Here is a 17,092-nt window from a genome sequence, read left to right on the forward strand (position 1 = left end):
GTATCTAAACTAGAGGCAGGGAAAGAGACAGGTTGTGCATTTAAGATTTTATTTTACAAATTCAATTCCCTTTTCACTTCTTTGTACTTTAAAAAAAAGTGTTTTTCCTACAGTGATGGTACATGACACTGCCTAGGCATGTGTAGCAACACAGTCTAGGTGCAAGGAAAGGCAAAAGTTACGATGCCTCTGTCTCTAAGTGACTCTGATCTTGGGCACTTGCATTCCTAAAAGGAATTGGTGTTTGTAAGGCAGAGGGAGTTATCCAGCTGGGACCATGGTAACCATGGCTATGTTCTTTTCAAACATTTTCACACTTATTTTATCCACTTACCAAATACTTTCCACTGCCTCAGTGACTGCCTTAGCAATAAAACACAAAAGGAAAGGCTCTACTTAAAAGCAGCACCCCCTTTAGCACTTTAACTTGGCAATTTACAGAAGATGAAGGGCTTTTGGTGCTATAAAAATTAGTAACTGTTTCTCCCTGCTAAGTTTTCACAGCTATTTGATATAATATATAGCTTGTAGCCTATCACACCATAGCCCTTACATTACTGTATTATTACATGACCATACCAAAAACCTTTTGCACATTCAAACCAGAACTGGTTTTGACACTCCTTTCCGTACAAATCTCCATCTGTCCCTCTTTTCATTTATAAAAAGCAACTTCCAAAGACATTTAATTAAGAGAATAAAAACTAAACTAAACAGTTTCTCTTCTGAGAAAGTGATAACCTGGTTCACATTTTAACATAAAAAATATTACTACAAAGTTTTTTGCAAGTTCACCTCCTTATTCCAGCAAAGGAGGTGCTCTGTAAGCTTAGTCCATTCTATCAAATAGGCTATAAAACCAGTCCTTTTCTCTGAGGGAAAGGGTCTGGTCACAACTTTGCATTTTCTTCAAGAAACTTCAGATGTCGTGCCTTGGCACTGTAACTCGCATACTTGTCTCCCATATGCTCCCGCAGCTGCAGCTATTTAGAACACACAAAAAAAAAGAAAAGCCACAAAATTTACTGACATTGAAAAAACCAGGAACTACTAAAATATTAATAAAAAACCCCAAACTACCAAAGCACTCAATTGGAAGTGGCATGTGAAGTTTGAAACACACATGGGAGGGAAGAAAACCAGCCAAGTCTGCTGTCCGAAGGCAAGAGTTCCAAATCCCACCCATCAATTTAAAACATAAATCGGATCTTCACAGGTTACACTTAATCATGCAGCAATTCATTTTTAACCAAGTTTTGAATCAAATGAGCTGGAGGCATTGCTCACTTGCCTCAAATAGGTGTCACCAGCAGTGACATTAAACTCTCACCCTGGACATGAGGGAAAATAAATACTTTTTGGAATCAAGGTTTGCACTACTATATCAATATCTAAAAGAGAGATGTAGCGGGGGGAAGACCCTGCTCATTTATCCAGGTTTATAAAGAAATCAATTTTATTATGAAAGACATTCACCTCTCTCTTCGCTTCATCTTCTTCTTCCATGATGTTGTACACCTTCTCAAGAAGTTTCACTCCCAGTCCTTGAACCACATCAGATCTCAGGATTTCAACCATTCTCCTAATCTTGTTAGGAACTGATAACATATCTATTAAAAAATGCAATAAAATAAATAAGTTTTTAAAATCAATGCAGTAATAACTACTTTCAGTACAGTCAACTTTCATACTCTCTGCAGAAGAATATGGGACAACTGCATTACTGCAGAATTCCAGCTCAACGTGTGCAGGAAATAACTGTTTATCTCAGTGGGCTGGCTAGGATGATCACAAATGTCAGAATCCAAAGCACTCAGCTGATAACTCTTGCAACACTGGGCAGGAAAAAAATCAAGGCAGACAAAGTTTGCACAATTAGGACCCTGTAACTTCATTTCAGCTGTTTCCTGTATACTATATTACAAGTATTATTTGAATGGAAAGTACTACTCTCTAACACTGCATCATCAGCCAAGTCTTTCAATAACTCAATCACTTGTACTTACAGCAAATGTAAGGAAAGTTTAATCACTGTAAAACACTAATGGCATCATTTCTGCCATCTGTCTCTTTGTCTCAACAGCTTTCGAAGCTTTTGTTCCTCAGCAGAAGCTGCCAACAAGAGATAGTAATTTTATAAGGGGAGGCCTCTGTTAGGAACTGAGAACACCAGCTTGCTCTTTTAATCACTGAAATCACCTACACTCCTTTTATAGGACGGATCACCTCAAAATAAAATATCTAATCTAATAAAAGTTTCAGCTTAGAAATGCTCTGTCATCCCAAATAGTAGTAAGTGAACAACTGGAGGATCGTACCACACAATACTTGAGAGGGAGAAAAATTGAGAGAAAAAAACCCTCAAACACTGAAATTTGTAATTTCAACATTCTGTGACACCTGATTAGAGATTAACTCTTTCAATGTATTTTACTTTGGCTATGCAGAATCAACCCACCAGAGTAAAATCCAGTGTTCTTCCATTGCTTTGCCTATCACCAGACCAGTTACAAGCAGAATCCTCACCATTTAAAACAATAAGGACAGAACATCTGAGACTTCAAAACCCCACCCTCAGCTTTTTCACTTGCTCTTGTTGCACAGTAAGCACAGTCACAGCAAATACAGTTTTTTCTTGCTTTTTGGAATGCATATACATACTTGATCAGACCTTTAAATACGAAAAGCAGTTCAATTCTTGTGCCTGTAGCTGTTGGAAAAATAACCTTGCCCAAATTCTGCCATGAGGATGAACTCCTATACTCATACAAACCTCCCCTGTCTTTAATGCTTTGTGTACAATTTCACCTTTATCCACAATTCACAATGCTTTACAGCTATCAAATTGTTTGAATGTCTTCAAAATCTTATTTCAAAATACTCAACTCCAACTGTTCATTTCGGAAGCTTCTAAGTATAAGTTACTTGGGGAAAAAATCATGTTGCAGACCAGCTTTCTCTCTTCATTAATAACTACACAGATTGAACATGCACTCCTCTCCCTGGAAAGTTAACCACAACTAGAGCAGTTTTGCACACAGCATTATTTAGGATGACGCTTACAGCCCAGAAAGCCAACCGTATGCTGGGCTGCATCAAAAGCAGCGTGACCAGCAGGTCAAAGGAGGTGATCCTGCCCCTCTACTCTGCTCTCGTGAGACCTCACTTGGAGCACTGTGTGCAGTTCTGGTGTCCTCAACATTAAAAGGACATGGAACTGTTGGAACAAGTCCAGAGGAGGCCACGAGGATGATCAGGGACTGGAGCACCTCCTGTATGAAGACAGGCTGAGAAAGTTGGGGCTGTTGAGGCTGGAGAAGAGAAGGCTGCGTGGAGACCTCATAGCAGCCTTCCAGTATCTGAAGGGGGCCTACAGGGATGCTGGGGAGGGACTCTTCATTAGGGACTGTAGTAACAGGACAAGGGGTAACAGGTTGAAACTTAAACAGCGGAGGTTTAGATTGGATATAAGGAAGAAATTCTTTACTGTAAGGGTGGTGAGGCACTGGAATGGGTTGCCCAGGGAGGTTGTGAATGCTCCATCCCTGGCAGTGTTCAAGGCCAGGTTGGATGAAGCCTTGGGTGATATGGTTTAGTGTGAGGTGTCCCTGCCCATGGCAGGGGGTTGGAACTAGATTATCTTGAGGTCCTTTCCAACCCTAGCTATTCTATGATTCTATGATTACTTCTGTAAGCATTGTTGAGATTTGAGAAGAAATGAGTGGATTGTCTTCCGTTGCCCACTAGCAGGTTTTCTTTGGTTAATATCAGTTGACAATTCATTTAAAGCAGTAACAAAGCAACCAACCTGAAGAAATATCCTCAAATTTGAATTCCTCTGATTCACCAGGTGATTTTCCATGCAAAATCAAAGTGTCTCGATACTTTCTATGAAGTTTAAACTCTGGGGCTGGAGTTGAGGTTGCACAGTTTACAGGGTTCTCCTTAGAGTCCATTTTCAGTGTCCATGTCATTAGCTGCACCAAGTCATTCATTTCGTTCATGTTGCTCTTTCTAGTAGAGGAGAAGCAAGATGTGATTCAGTCACTAATAATGATGCAACTTCCATCTTGCACTCAGAGGACTTCCAGAAAGTTTAGTGAGACCTTGCTAAGTGTTCCTTGTTAAGTCACTTCTTGTGATGCAGTTTTATCAACAGCAACATCACCAGTAGTTCATATAACAAGGGCTCAGAGCCCATTCACTCAGCAAAAACTCACAATTAATGTCCCAGAGATTTGAAGCAAGTTTATAGTCACAGAAAGACAATAATTAAATGCAATTCATTTTCTTTACGCATCACTTATTTCTTCAATCACTATGTAGAGATAAAATGTGAAGGCAATTCCTGTCATTTTTTTCCATTCCAAGTCAAGGTCCAACACAGCAGTGAAAGTTCTTGCACAGTATTAAACAAAACATTTACCTCTCCTTGGAGTCACCATCAGACTTATCTGTAGAACTTGTGGAAGAGCTTAACTCATCATCAGATGGGCAATGGGTTTCTCTCTTTCTCTAAGTGAAGACAAAGAGAGAAAGCAAATAGCTGAAAGCAGTTTATCGATATGGCACAAGCTACTGTTCTTACATGCAAGAAACATTTTCAACAAGCATATTTTACAGACTCAGCTTAATAATATTTGAAAGGTGTAACCTTTGTTTTAAAAACAAGCTAATACACAGGACATCATCAGTATTTTTTATGAAATGCTTATGTGACAAACATTACATCTGAGTCACGCAGTTTTAACCACTATAAATGCTTCACTGAGTTCCTCTATCAGAAACAAATCTTGTACTTGTCTCAGTTCTTTACCAACTGGAATATAAAGTCCATCTATTGGTCTTTTAACACACATTTTAAAAGAATATTTAAATAAAATTTTATCAGTCAGTAAGTCCCCAGCATTCCCTAAAATACACAGAGATTTCAACCATGTGTGTGTTGTGTTCAGTGCATAGCATAATATGCAAAACCATCATTAGCATATGTACATACAATTTAATCTCAGTTTGCAAACACAGATGAAGTTTGTACATTTAGATATCTGTTATAAACATACACAATTAGGTAAAACATGCAAAGCACTTTCCAGGCAAGCGCTGGGCTTTGAGTTTCAGACTGAAATTTCTTCACTATGACTCTTCTGCATTTACTGGGATCAATAACGTTCCCCTGATGTTGCAGAAGATTATCAAGTGTATATTTAAGACCTCAGAAAAGACTTTCTGATTAGACAAGGAAGAAAATGTCAATAGAAACTATTCACTTTTCATCTAGCACCTATCCCTTATTGCCAGCACATAAATGTATGCACTTAAAATGACTACAGATTAAGAACACTTCTATTATAGCACAATTAATTGTACCAGGCTAAAGGTAGTGTGCTGTTGATAGAAATTCAAAGCAGACTACTGATTTGTAACTAAAGCATAGTTCAGGATAAACTTTTTCCCTTTCAAAATAAAACAAACACTGCAATTTGGAGAGCCCATAACAATCAGTAAGAGATCCTTAGCTTTCATCTCTGACAAGTGGAGTGAAAATGCACAATGAACCTGGAACTGTAAACTGGTCTAGCCCAAACAAAAATGAGGATTAGAGATCCATACTCTACCTCAGGACTTACAAAACAATATTCACATAGAACTCTTATTAACTCTAGACTTCCTTCCAAATATATATATATATATTTAATATCACTTTCTTCCCAAATTGCGTCTGCATTTAAGTATTTCAAAAAGTAGATGACACCAATTTACCTGAGAAATACTGGGATCTGATGAAGACTGAGTAACTTTAACATGATCTTCCATATGTGATTTTGCTTCAATTACTGTACTATTTGATGTTGCTCTTGCTGGAATCACTGTAAGGATGACATTTTCACAATATTTACAACTTGGCTGCACGTATTTTGAAGCAGTTTCATGCTCATTCAAGAAAAAGTTTATCACCTGCCAGAGGACAGGCAAGTAGGTATTCTGTAGCTACTACAGTACATGAAAAGTGTATATGAGGTGCTTCACGTACATTTCAAAGACAAGTTGCCATCACTAAACACAGCTGAACATAACTGACTAAGCAGCAAGAAAATAAAGACATGTTAATAGAAATATTTATTTTACCCTTAGTGCACCTTTCTGAAGATGGTAATGAAGAACAGACAAGTTATAATTTCTTCACAAAGAAGTTATTAGCCTACTTATAGATAAAATGTTCACATGCAAACCTGAGTTACCAGAGGGAAGCATCTCCCGAGACTGTCTGAGCCTCCTTCGTTCTCTTGCTGACAAGGGCCGCTCCTTCAAAATAAGTTCATTTGATATTAATTAGCAAACATAACAATGGCTTTTGTTATCTAATCACCTATAAAGCAAAAAATCCCTTTCAACTGACAGGGAAGAGAGAACTATTAGAGTAGACCTTCTGATCACCTAACAGATGTTAATTACTTATTACAAAGCAGTCTTGGTCAATGAGACTCTGGAAAAGGAGCTTCTGACCTCCATGGGTCAGCAAGTCAGCTTCTCATCCTGCACTGACCAGGTGCTTGACAGGACTTCCATTAGGTAGGAAGCTACTACACATTTACTCACTATGTAGGCACTCAGAAAACAAACTGCTCAGGAGGAATGAGAAACAAAAGTAAGCTGATGTAGTATTCAGCACTAACCTTTGAAATGACAACTTGACTGGTTTTGGCACTATTTACAGATTCAGAAGCTTCAGCACCACGCTGCTCTGCACACCTCTGTGTTGTTTTTGTGTTCACATCAGAAGGCAAAGGCAAAGGCCGGGGAGCAGCTGTTCTGAACTTGAAAAAGAAGTGAGCAAGAATTTGTGCATTTTTTATTAAAAGTACTCTACAATCTAGAAGATAGTCTTGCATGGTAAGGCTGGATGCCAGAGGTTCTAGATTCTTCTGTAACCTCTTCAGCAGCCCTTATCTAATACACATGTCAAGATCTTCTTTCTAGAGTTTGCACTCATAAGCTCAGGGCAGCCATTACATGTTTGTTCCAAAGGCCTAGTAATCTACTACCCACTACAAGTAGCCTTATCAACAAGTCAGTAACATACTGCTGTGTATTTTGTAGTCACAGACAGTGAGAAATTATGGAAATTGCTAGGAAAGAGTGTAGCACAGTGTTCACTGTGTTTTCTTGCACTCATCTGGCGCACCCACCTCACACCTGTGAGAGCTAATGAGATGTCCTTTAGATGCAGTCTCTGTAAATCCTTGAACATCTTGAATGTTCTGCATTGTTACCAATGAAGTTATACAGATACAGGTGGAACACGAACAGCATTAAAAAACCCCACCGTTTTTAAGCAAACAGGTCTCTTTTTTAAAGATACAAAATGCAGGAGTCTTAAAGGAAAAAGTAGAATTATTTTTTGAGTATCTGCACCTTCTCTGAAGAGACTTCAGAAAGCTCTCTTTTTTTCTGCCGGCGCTGCCGTGAGAGAGAGGGTTCACTCACAGAACTATGAGGCTGCAAGTGGGTGGTAACTCTTTCCTGAGCATCTCCCGAAGCTCCAGGACAGACATCATCCTAGTAAGCAGAACTATTTTAATAAAATATAGACCTGACATTTCCAGATTTATGCATACACACTTTAAAACAAAAAATCACCACAGGCCACTTTACTATCCAGACTGCATTCACCTTAACATAGCAGTTACAACCACAATAACCTCTTACTTAATAGACAGTTAAAAGAAATACCTGCAGTACCCGCATTTTTAAGCTACTAAACCTTCCAAGGAGGGTGCTTACTTGAATTGAAAGAGGGACAAGCGGTGCCAGCAGCTTTTCAGTAGAATCCAAGCTCTGCAATAGATAATGAATTATCATCAGAAAAGCGTGTACAAAAATATCATACCATAATGCAATGAAATGACAATCACCACCTATTAGCCCCCCCTCCAAATCAAGACCAATAAGATCAGCCAGGCCTATTTAGAATAGAAAAGTTATAAAACTATTTTTACTCTCTCTCTTATCAGCTGGAAAAAAAAGTTGTTGTTTGCTGTAAAAATGGAATTTTTATCATCTAACTGTAAGACTAAAACTACTTCACCCTGTTGCCTTTGTAAATCTGAAGCCACAGCTCCTAACTACTTCAGCATCTCTTTAATTGCATCAGCAGCATCTTACTTTGACAAAAATCACATCAGCAGCTCTCTAAATTTTAGCAGTTGGCCATTAGTTTAATCTATTTCAAAGCCTATTTCAAGTAAGCATAAATGCAATACCAGATCAGTTTGCTTTTGGTCTCGTGACACAGGCTGCAGGAGTTTCAAAGTGTCACCATCTTCTCCTGTAGCACCAACAGAAGACTGCTTAGAGTCAATATTTTCAGCTTTGAAAACTTGCTTTGCTTTTTGCTGTAGTCCATCTTCCTTCATTGGTGGGCTACTGGATGTCGTTTTAGAATTCCCTGGAACATTCACATTTCTCTTTGCTTTAGTACTCTCTGGAATAAGCTCACTGCCACACTTCTCACTTCCATACTTCACCCTTGCCGAGGGTAAGAAATCAATATTCACATCACTAACTGTAGCTAAGGAGTCTCCCAGGTTGTTACAATCATTATTGCTTGGTTTGCTTTCCAACTCAACAGCTTGTTTTTCTGATGGACAATTTTTGGTGGCTTTAGATTTGATGATGTAATCTTCTTCATTCTAGAATTAAAAGGAAAACAAAAGTTAATTACCTTTCGGGTATTACAGACATATGAAAGAATACTCTAAGTACCTAAGAAAATTCATTAATATACCAAGGTACATAAACTGCAATGATATTACCATCAATTACAGATTAAGATCCTCAAAAAAGCCACAACCCACATTTTTTAAGAGATACAGACTGTATTTGCAAATGCCCTATTTCAGGCATTGATTTATACACATGCAGTACACCTACTTTTCATCAGGACCACGAAAGAAAAGTTGTACTCCCTTGGCTCTTCCATAACGGAGGAGCCAGCAAGTACCGACAGTTTCTAAGATGTACTGCACCATATACATTCAGTATTGCAGCACTGAAAGCTTAAACCATTACAAACTCATTACAGAAAAAAACAAACATGCACAAGATTAACCATTACAAAACATCTGTTCTAACCACTGGAAAGAGTTCCAAAAAGAAACAATTTTTGGTTGTAACTATAATTAGGTTTTTTTTCCAGTCAAAAACGTATATTTAAAAATGATTACCACTTGTCATCAAATACTTAAAAAATATTTGAACTCAAAAAGCCCATGAGTAATTCACAGTGATCCGCAACAGAAGAAAATGGGTGTTGTTTAGTTAACATCTTATAGTTAAGACATTGCAATTAGTTTTACTGATCCACAGCTATTTGTTTATTTCTATTCTTGCCTAAACACAATTTCTTCCTTCATACACATTTTACACATTGCTAGGAATCAGATCTATGTTCTCACAAATGCTTAAGGCACTTCTTATAAAACTGTGTTTTTTCTCTAGAAAAAACAAGTGGTTTTTTTTTGTTTCCTTAAAGAAAAAGTATGTAACTCACAACTTTGTATTTCCTGGCTTGCTCAAAGGAGTGATTTTGGTGCGCAACATTCCTGCTATGACATTCATTCTTTACTGAGACCAGAGAACAAGGATCTTTAGGTTTAGAATTCACTGTCTTCTTCTGACTTCTGGCTGCCCTCCTGTAAAGAAAATGGAAGTTATTCATTCAATCACCATCAACAAGACCTTAAGATATTTCTCTAGATCATACTGATTAAAAAAAACCCACCACACTGAACAGCTTACATACAAGGAGTATAAGTTACTGGCTTTTTCAACAGACCATGCACAAGATACTCATTTTAACTCTATAAAAGGAGCTTAAAAACACCATTCAGACTCTGCCAGCAATGTACACTTACTCAGCATAGCACTAAGATCTGTATTCCTGGGGCAGTAAAATAATTGACTAAACCTGACAAAAATAATTATATCAGTGTATATAAAACAGAGCTTGCTATTACAACTCTCAGCTGATAAATGGCCTCAAAGAACTGTATGGAAAGGTGTATATTTCATATCACTTCTTTTTTTACTAACTCATGACTAAGCTGTGCAATCCTAACCATTGCACAGTTTTAAACAACATTTACACAAAAAAAATAGTTTCCATTCTAATTCCCTCCTATTTCTCAAAGCATCTAAAGAAATTCATATGTTCGTATGCTTTGTAACCGCAGGTCACATAATTTACACAGCTACAAAAAAACAGGAAAAGTTGTCAAAGACCACAGTAACACAAATATTTTGCACAGAATCACTCAAATGACAGTATCTTACGCCTTTGTGGCTTCCAAAAACAAAGAAATTTGGTGCTTGATATACGGCTGTCGGAGTATGCTTTTCACACTAGGCCTTTCCTCAGGTCTTTTACTGAGCATAGTTCTTATTATTTCTACCAACTGTGGGCTGTAATCCTTTGGCATGGGTGGCAACTGTAAAAAGAAAGTCTGGTATTATTTAACATATTTGTCAATAGGGGCTACTGCTAGATTATTTATGCATGACAGTTATATTCAGCTACATCCTTTGCATAAAGAACAGTTCTATTGTCCACATGCCTGAAGTTTCCCAAGTGCTTAGCATTAAGAAGAATACAGAAATTCAAAGTATTTTGTCTAAGAATTGTTTGTAATTTTATTAATACCAGCAGTGAAAGTTCTGTGAATAGGCTTAAAAAGGTAAATAATTCCATATTACCTTTATCATATACCAAAGCAAGACAGACACTTAAGCAAGCTACTCTTACCTAACAGGAAAATGGCACCACATGAAAAGTGATTTAACTTTTTGCACAATGTTTAACCCAGAAGCAAACTAAGAAAGTCAGCTCAGAACTCTGAAAACTAATCAGTATACTACTTACACAGCAGGGTAACAAAACAACTTTACCGAATATCTACAAAGTAATAACTGCATGGGTCTCACATTACATCATACACAACAATGAAATACCAGTCCTATGACATATGTGATGATGCAGGTAACATGCAAAGTATTTTTAACTCCGTGCAGTATTTCTGATTGGAAAAGATAATCTCAGTTCTAGACTCAGTTCTAGTCCAAGCACAGACAAAAAAAGTGTAGAAGCTTTTACCTTTCCTTCAATAATTCGATACACCAAAGAGTTCATGTCTTTGGCATTAAAGGCATGTTTCAGCGTAGCCATTTCATAAACGCAGCAGCCTAATGCCCAAACATCAGACTGAAAAAAAAAAAGAGAGAAAAAAAAGTTTAGGGAACTTTCTATTACTTGAAGAAGTTAATCACCTGCTTTAGAAGAGCCGTTAGTGACAGTCAGCTAATTAAGACCAAACTCCACTGCAAGCTTTAAGCTTCAGTCTCTATTTTGCATTTTGATCAACTGAATAATTTTCTTTTATTACCAGATTTTTCTGAATAGTACAAAGAGTTTCTGTTTGTAGGACTTTTTCCTTGTTTTCTTTTAAGTACAATATTGGTTCTAAGTGGCAAATAAAAATCTTGTGATTTTTCAGTAGAACCATTTCCCCTCAGCTCTTACTCACTGTAGACAAGAAATTAAAACTGGTAAGACTGTAAGGTTCCCAGACAGACAAAATAAATTGCCTAACAAACAGCATTTGCATTAACATACTCTACCTTGTAGTTGTAGGGTTTGTTAGAAAACAGTTCAGGGCTCATGTAGTACGGTGTGCCTATGAGAGTGCTAGCCATGTCATACTGGTTTTCCAACACTCTGGCTATTCCCAGGTCACCCACTTTGATTATATTTGTTCGTGTCAGAAAAACATTCTGAGTTTTAAGATCTCTGTGCAGAATGTGCTTTTCATGTAAATACTGGGGGGAAAAACATATAAATAGAGTTAAGTAACTTCTAATTGGTCCTTTACACTGAAAACTAAAACCACAAGTCAAAGAGGAAAAACACAAATATAGAAAAGAAACACACGTCACTACCAAAGTCAGGAGTGCCCCTGCTGAAGGCAGCATTAGTAAATTAACATTAAGAATGCCTGATATGGCATGGACCCAAAATTTGGCATTACTTTAGTGAAATGTCCCTGTGTGGCTCTAACAAGCCAGCAGAAAAGAGGATGCAAAAATGTAATATTAAGACTCAGACTTTATGCTGCATCCATTACTTGACTAGCATTTCTTAGTCTTTAGTCTAAAATTTCCCTCGAAAATAGAATGTGAGCTTTGTGTAACCAGAATAAAATTAGTCTTATAATAAACAAGAACAGGTAGTACCGAACACTTGCATGTGTCTGATCACAGCAGGCAACTTTCAAATCGCATTTTCTGTCCAATTTCTTATTTCTCATCTGGTCTTCACTACTTTAACAATTGTTCCTGAAGTTTGATAACCTCTAGTTATCAAATTTCAACAGACAACTTAGTCGTTTAAGTTTACCATTAAAAACACACCAGCAAAACCACAGAACACACAATGCTTCTGTAACAGTCTGCCTTATTTTTTCTTTAAGAAATGACATTTCATAAATTTAGCCTAAACTTTCAAACCAGAGAAACATTTCAGACCAGAATTGCAAATACCCAGGATATCACCACTATCTATTGTGATAAAGAGGTATAGGCATGAAATATGGTAGCAATTTGTTACCTAAAATAGTTAACCTGATTGCAGTGAACTGTGTACATTTCTAATGTACTAAGTACGGTATGTAGATGCTAATCCAGCCAGACTGGAATTCAAAGTCTGCAGCCTAGCTGTGGAATTTTTCAATGCAGAAAGAGCCAAATAAATTTGTGTCTGAAAGTGACAAAGCTACACTTTATTTACCTGCAGTGCCATTGCAATCTGCACAAACCACTCCACCACCTGATTCTCAGGCAAAAGTTGGCCCTTCTGCTCTTTAAGTTTGTGATACAGATCTCCTCCCTCGCAGAAGCCCATAACAATATATAAGAGGCCATCTTCTCCCTGCCAGGACTCTCTGTAGGTGACTATGTTTGGGTGTTTCAACTGGGATAACAGCTGTGCCTCTTGTTCTGCTGCTTTCCTCTCTCGGTTGGAAGCATTTTTAAGGTTTAACCTTTTGATGACGTACTGTAAAAGAAATTGCAGGGGATATCATAAGAAATGACAGTAACTATGCAGAAACCCTAGGGAATTCCCCAAATCTAAAGGAAGTACAGTATTCGAAATCTCTACACATTATTCTATATGGAAGCTACAATTTGCCTAGCAGTTATACATCATTTCTACCATTGTGCCATAAAAATGGAAGACCTTTGGCTATTCTATTCATCTCCCACAACACATCTCTGCACAGGAATTTTACAGTGTTGAGCTTTGTTTTGACTCATGTTCACATTTACACTTTTTTTTCCCCCTCTCATTTTAAATGTGTGTCTATTGTTGATTTCTTAAGCCTGAAATACCTGTTTGTCCACCACGGTTACTGTCAAAACAGGTCATTTCAATAATAACTTTAAAAATAAGATAACATTAAATATGCAGGCATGTGCAAAAAATGACAATGGATGTCTAGGATAAAAGTCATCTGGCTAGGATTATTTTGCTCCTCCCTGCTAGAAAACCAAACCCAATTCCTTTTATTTTAAGGAAAAGTGGACTTTTCCTTTCACTTCTTCAGAAATGCAGCACATGTTTGTAAAAAAAGAGAAACTCAAAAAATAATATCTCACAACTTCAGCAAACAGAGATCATGCATCTGAAGAGCAAAAAATTGTGTTAAAATTGTCATATTCACAAGAAATACCTGGTAAAGCTGAATTTCTGAATGCACAAAATAATGCTGCTGGGCTTTTCAGGTCAGTTCATTCTTCCCTTAAAAAACTTGTTCCTGACAGATGACCTCCAAGATAGAACTAACTTGGGATTAGCTGCTTCGTATAAAAAAATCTACAAAATAGTGAAGTATGGGAGAACAGGAAAAAAGCTCCTATTTGGAAATGTGGCAAGTAGAGATGCAGCTGGAGGGCTGCTATAGTCAGGGGCACACTGAACAAATACTTTCTCAAAAACCTCATCATTTACTTTTTCAACAACTTGCCTTAAAACCACCTGTTGCATTCATAAGTTTCTGTATATGCAGGCTTAAACTTATTCAAGGAGAAACAAAATGAACTATTACAGGGAAGTAGAGACTTTTGGTCGTACTGAAAGCCAAAAGGCCTTACACTCAGTCCTAAATTTCTTTTATTCTGCATTAAGATGGGTTAAGTTGTGGGTTTTTTAAGCTACACATGAAAAATGTTATTTACTTCCCTGGTATGTGCTACATCACATCTGTTTCCTAGGAATGTCAGGGTTTAGCAATAACATAAGTGAAGCTGAAGATGAGACAATAAAATCCGTAACACACATTCATCATTCAAAGGACCAATATTTAGTCCTGGCCCCTTCCTGACATAATTTTTGTGGTTATCACTTTTAGAGCATCAGCTTTCCACACAACAACCATGCCACTGTATACCCGTGACCCCACTTCTACCTGAGAGCTTTTAAATTGAAACATCTAAATCAGTTTTTGCTTACTCAGTTTCAGTGTTCTTCCAATCACTTATGGTGTCTACTTCCCAGGCTGGGCCTATTAATTTAGTCCAGCACATTCCCTTAGTGGTGAGGAAGACTGCCCTAAGGGAACCAATCAAGCAGAAATCAAAGTACCTTGTGATTTTGTATGTCTAGTATCCAGCAGACCTCTGAAAAACTCCTCAATTCTTCTAACCTGTGACAATGCAAAGCTCCCAAGAGGAATATAACAGAACTAACTGTGTATAGCATCATCTAAGTTTAAAATAAAATAGAAATGCTGTAACTACTATGTTCTGTGTGACAAGCCAACTCCAAATGTATCCTTGGGCATGGAAACCAGAAGCTTTTAGCTTTATATCAGCATCTATCTTTACAGGATACACTACCAAAATGCAAAAAGTATACATTTAGCCTAACTTTAAACCTAGCACTGGTTATATTTAATGAGCATGTTATCCTGATAGAATTCCCATGAAGTCTATTGCAATGACCTGCCTTATTTCATACCAAGTTGTGTACAAGTTCAAGGCCAGGCTGGAGAGAGCCTTGGGTGACACAGTTTAGTGTGAGGTGTCCCTGTCTATGGCAGGGGGGTTGGAACTGGATGATCTTAAGGTCCTTTCCAACCCTAACTATTCTATGATTCTGTGATTTTAAACATTTGGAGCCACTTGACCTCCTCCACAAAAACCCCCAAAAACCTAGCACTCAGAAACAGCAAATATGCTTAAATCAAATATGTTTTTTTCACAGAACATGTAGCACGTTGTCAAAGCCACAACAACCAACCATGATCATCTCTCACTACAGAAGGTTTATTAAAGTTGGCAAAACACACAGTTACACACATCAAATATTTAAGGTAAAATAACAATGATAAGGAAGCAAAGCTCTTGCCAATGTTAATGACCTGTAGTAACATGACAAAGAGGTGAAATCCAAGGACCTGTATAGAGTTGAAAGCCACCTCAATGCGCTGTTTACTTTTAGGATGATAAGGTTAGCAACTCCTGCTGACATTGGACTATGCACTGAAGTGACAGGACCATCACTGCTATCCAGCCAAATCCAAAGGGATTCCAGCTTCTTCCCTGCCTTCATCTGGAAGGGATACTCCCACTGATCATTGCTGGGCACACTCCTCCCATCATCTCCAGTTAAATCCTGGATGTAGCGCTCTCACCCAAGGTTTCTGTGGTATCACTCTGTAGACGTTCTCCATCCCCCTTTATCCTCTTGCATTTCCTATCAAACACATCTGCTTTGGCCAGGCAAGACAGATCATTCCAAATTTCCAACAAAAAGGCAAAGACAAAAATACCCCCAATCAACTCTGCCATAAGCAGAACTCTGCCAGGTTCTGCCACAGTCGATATAGCGAATACAAAACCCCATCTCTCCCCAGCACAGCCAATGCCAGCAAAAGGCTGGTTTTTCCACCCTTGTTATTTTTGTCTTCACCACGTGTATGTCATAAAAGGATATCCAAGCAGCAAAAAGCCAAGAGCAACCTTTTCTACTTCATGCAAAAAGGAGCAGGCTGTGTTTCCTGTCACCTGAAGGACTACCAAAACTAGGTTTCTCTTCCCAAAAACAAGCGATTATACGTTAAAAAAAACAAACCAAAAGGCCCACAAAAAACCCCAATGGGCATTAGTATTTAAACAGGGGGAAAAAACAAACAAAAATGCGGATCTGGGGGGCTTGGAGTTTTATTTTTGATATTAAAGGGGGTGAAGAGTCTTCTGCAGTGAAGAGTCTGCACACACACACACACACACCCCCCCCCCCCCCCCCCCCAGGCCGCTGTCCCAGGCACTGCACTCCCCCCAGCCCCAGCAGGCCGCGGCTGCTCTCCTCACCCCACGGCACGGCCGCACCCCGGCCCCACAGCGACCCGGCCCCACAGCGACCCGGCCCTCGCTACCTGCTTGCTGTCGTGGCGGTGCCGCACCAGGCTCACCTCCCCGTAGCTGCCCTTGCCCACAGCTCGCAGGAAGCAATAGGCAGCCAGGGGCATCCTCTCGCCGCCCGGGCCCGCTCAGAGCCCGGCAGCGCGGCTGCTGCTGCCATAGAGATCCCCGCAGCTTCCCGCTGCCACAGGGAGCGCGCCGAGCAGGACGCCGGTTGTTGTCTCTATGGTGCGCTCTGCGGCGCTGTGGCGGCCATTTTGGAAGCGGGTGAGGCGGCCATGTTGAGAGCGGGCAGGGAGCCTGCGGGTGGGAGCCAGCACCGGCTTCGCCGCCTGTTACGAGCCGGGAAGTAAATGTCCGCCCGAAAGCAGTGTCTGACGAGGGTCCTTGGGTGCTGAGCCCCGGGTATCATACACCAGAGTATGATAACACCATAACATCATAAGACTTTAGAGTATCATAATTGGCCCCTGCACCATAGAGCCTGGCAGAGCGCACCCGTCACCTGTGCATAGGGCAGGGGACTGCTATGGAAAGCTCCAGCCGGCTGCAGCTGCAGGGTGAATGGGTATCGAGGGCAATTGGGCCTGGGTTTCAGCCGTGAAAATGAATGGGA

At 39.1% G+C, this 17,092-nt stretch overlaps 1 protein-coding gene across 4 annotated transcripts; it reads right to left on the reverse strand.

The window, feature by feature from the left end:
* Positions 1 to 32: 32 nt before the first annotated feature.
* On the reverse strand, positions 33 to 16,875 carry NEK4 (NIMA related kinase 4). 4 transcript variants are annotated; one of them, XM_031042983.2, is made up of 16 exons: positions 16,527 to 16,875; positions 12,842 to 13,108; positions 11,677 to 11,874; positions 11,153 to 11,260; positions 10,336 to 10,490; positions 9,554 to 9,695; positions 8,265 to 8,693; positions 7,786 to 7,839; positions 7,417 to 7,560; positions 6,678 to 6,818; positions 6,234 to 6,306; positions 5,764 to 5,870; positions 4,427 to 4,515; positions 3,809 to 4,014; positions 1,477 to 1,610; positions 33 to 983 (listed from the first exon to the last, which is right to left on the reverse strand). In XM_031042983.2, the coding sequence occupies exons 1-16, from the start codon at positions 16,581 to 16,583 to the stop codon at positions 891 to 893; spliced, it is 2,397 nt and encodes a 798-aa protein (XP_030898843.2). In that variant the 5' UTR covers positions 16,584 to 16,875; the 3' UTR covers positions 33 to 890. The 4 variants fall into 4 exon arrangements, with proteins under 4 accessions (XP_030898843.2, XP_012986470.2, XP_030898842.2 ...); XM_013131016.3 differs by having other exon boundaries at positions 6,243 to 6,306; positions 16,491 to 16,875; XM_031042982.2 differs by having other exon boundaries at positions 16,491 to 16,874.
* Positions 16,876 to 17,092: the final 217 nt, after the last annotated feature.

Source organism: Melopsittacus undulatus, chromosome 9 (assembly GCF_012275295.1).
Source record: "Melopsittacus undulatus isolate bMelUnd1 chromosome 9, bMelUnd1.mat.Z, whole genome shotgun sequence".
NCBI classification, from domain to species: domain Eukaryota; kingdom Metazoa; phylum Chordata; class Aves; order Psittaciformes; family Psittaculidae; genus Melopsittacus; species Melopsittacus undulatus.

Coding starts and splice junctions, on each gene's coding strand:
- NEK4 (XM_031042982.2), bottom strand. CDS start 16,583: ATGCCCCTGGCTGCCTATTGCTTCCTGCGAGCTGTGGGCAAGGGCAGC. Junction 8,694..9,553: donor AAGCCAGGAAATACAAAGTT/GTGAGTTACATA, acceptor TTTTAATTCTAG/AATGAAGAAGATTACATCAT. Junction 6,307..6,677: donor GTCAAGTTGTCATTTCAAAG/GTTAGTGCTGAA, acceptor CTTATTTTGAAG/GAGCGGCCCTTGTCAGCAAG.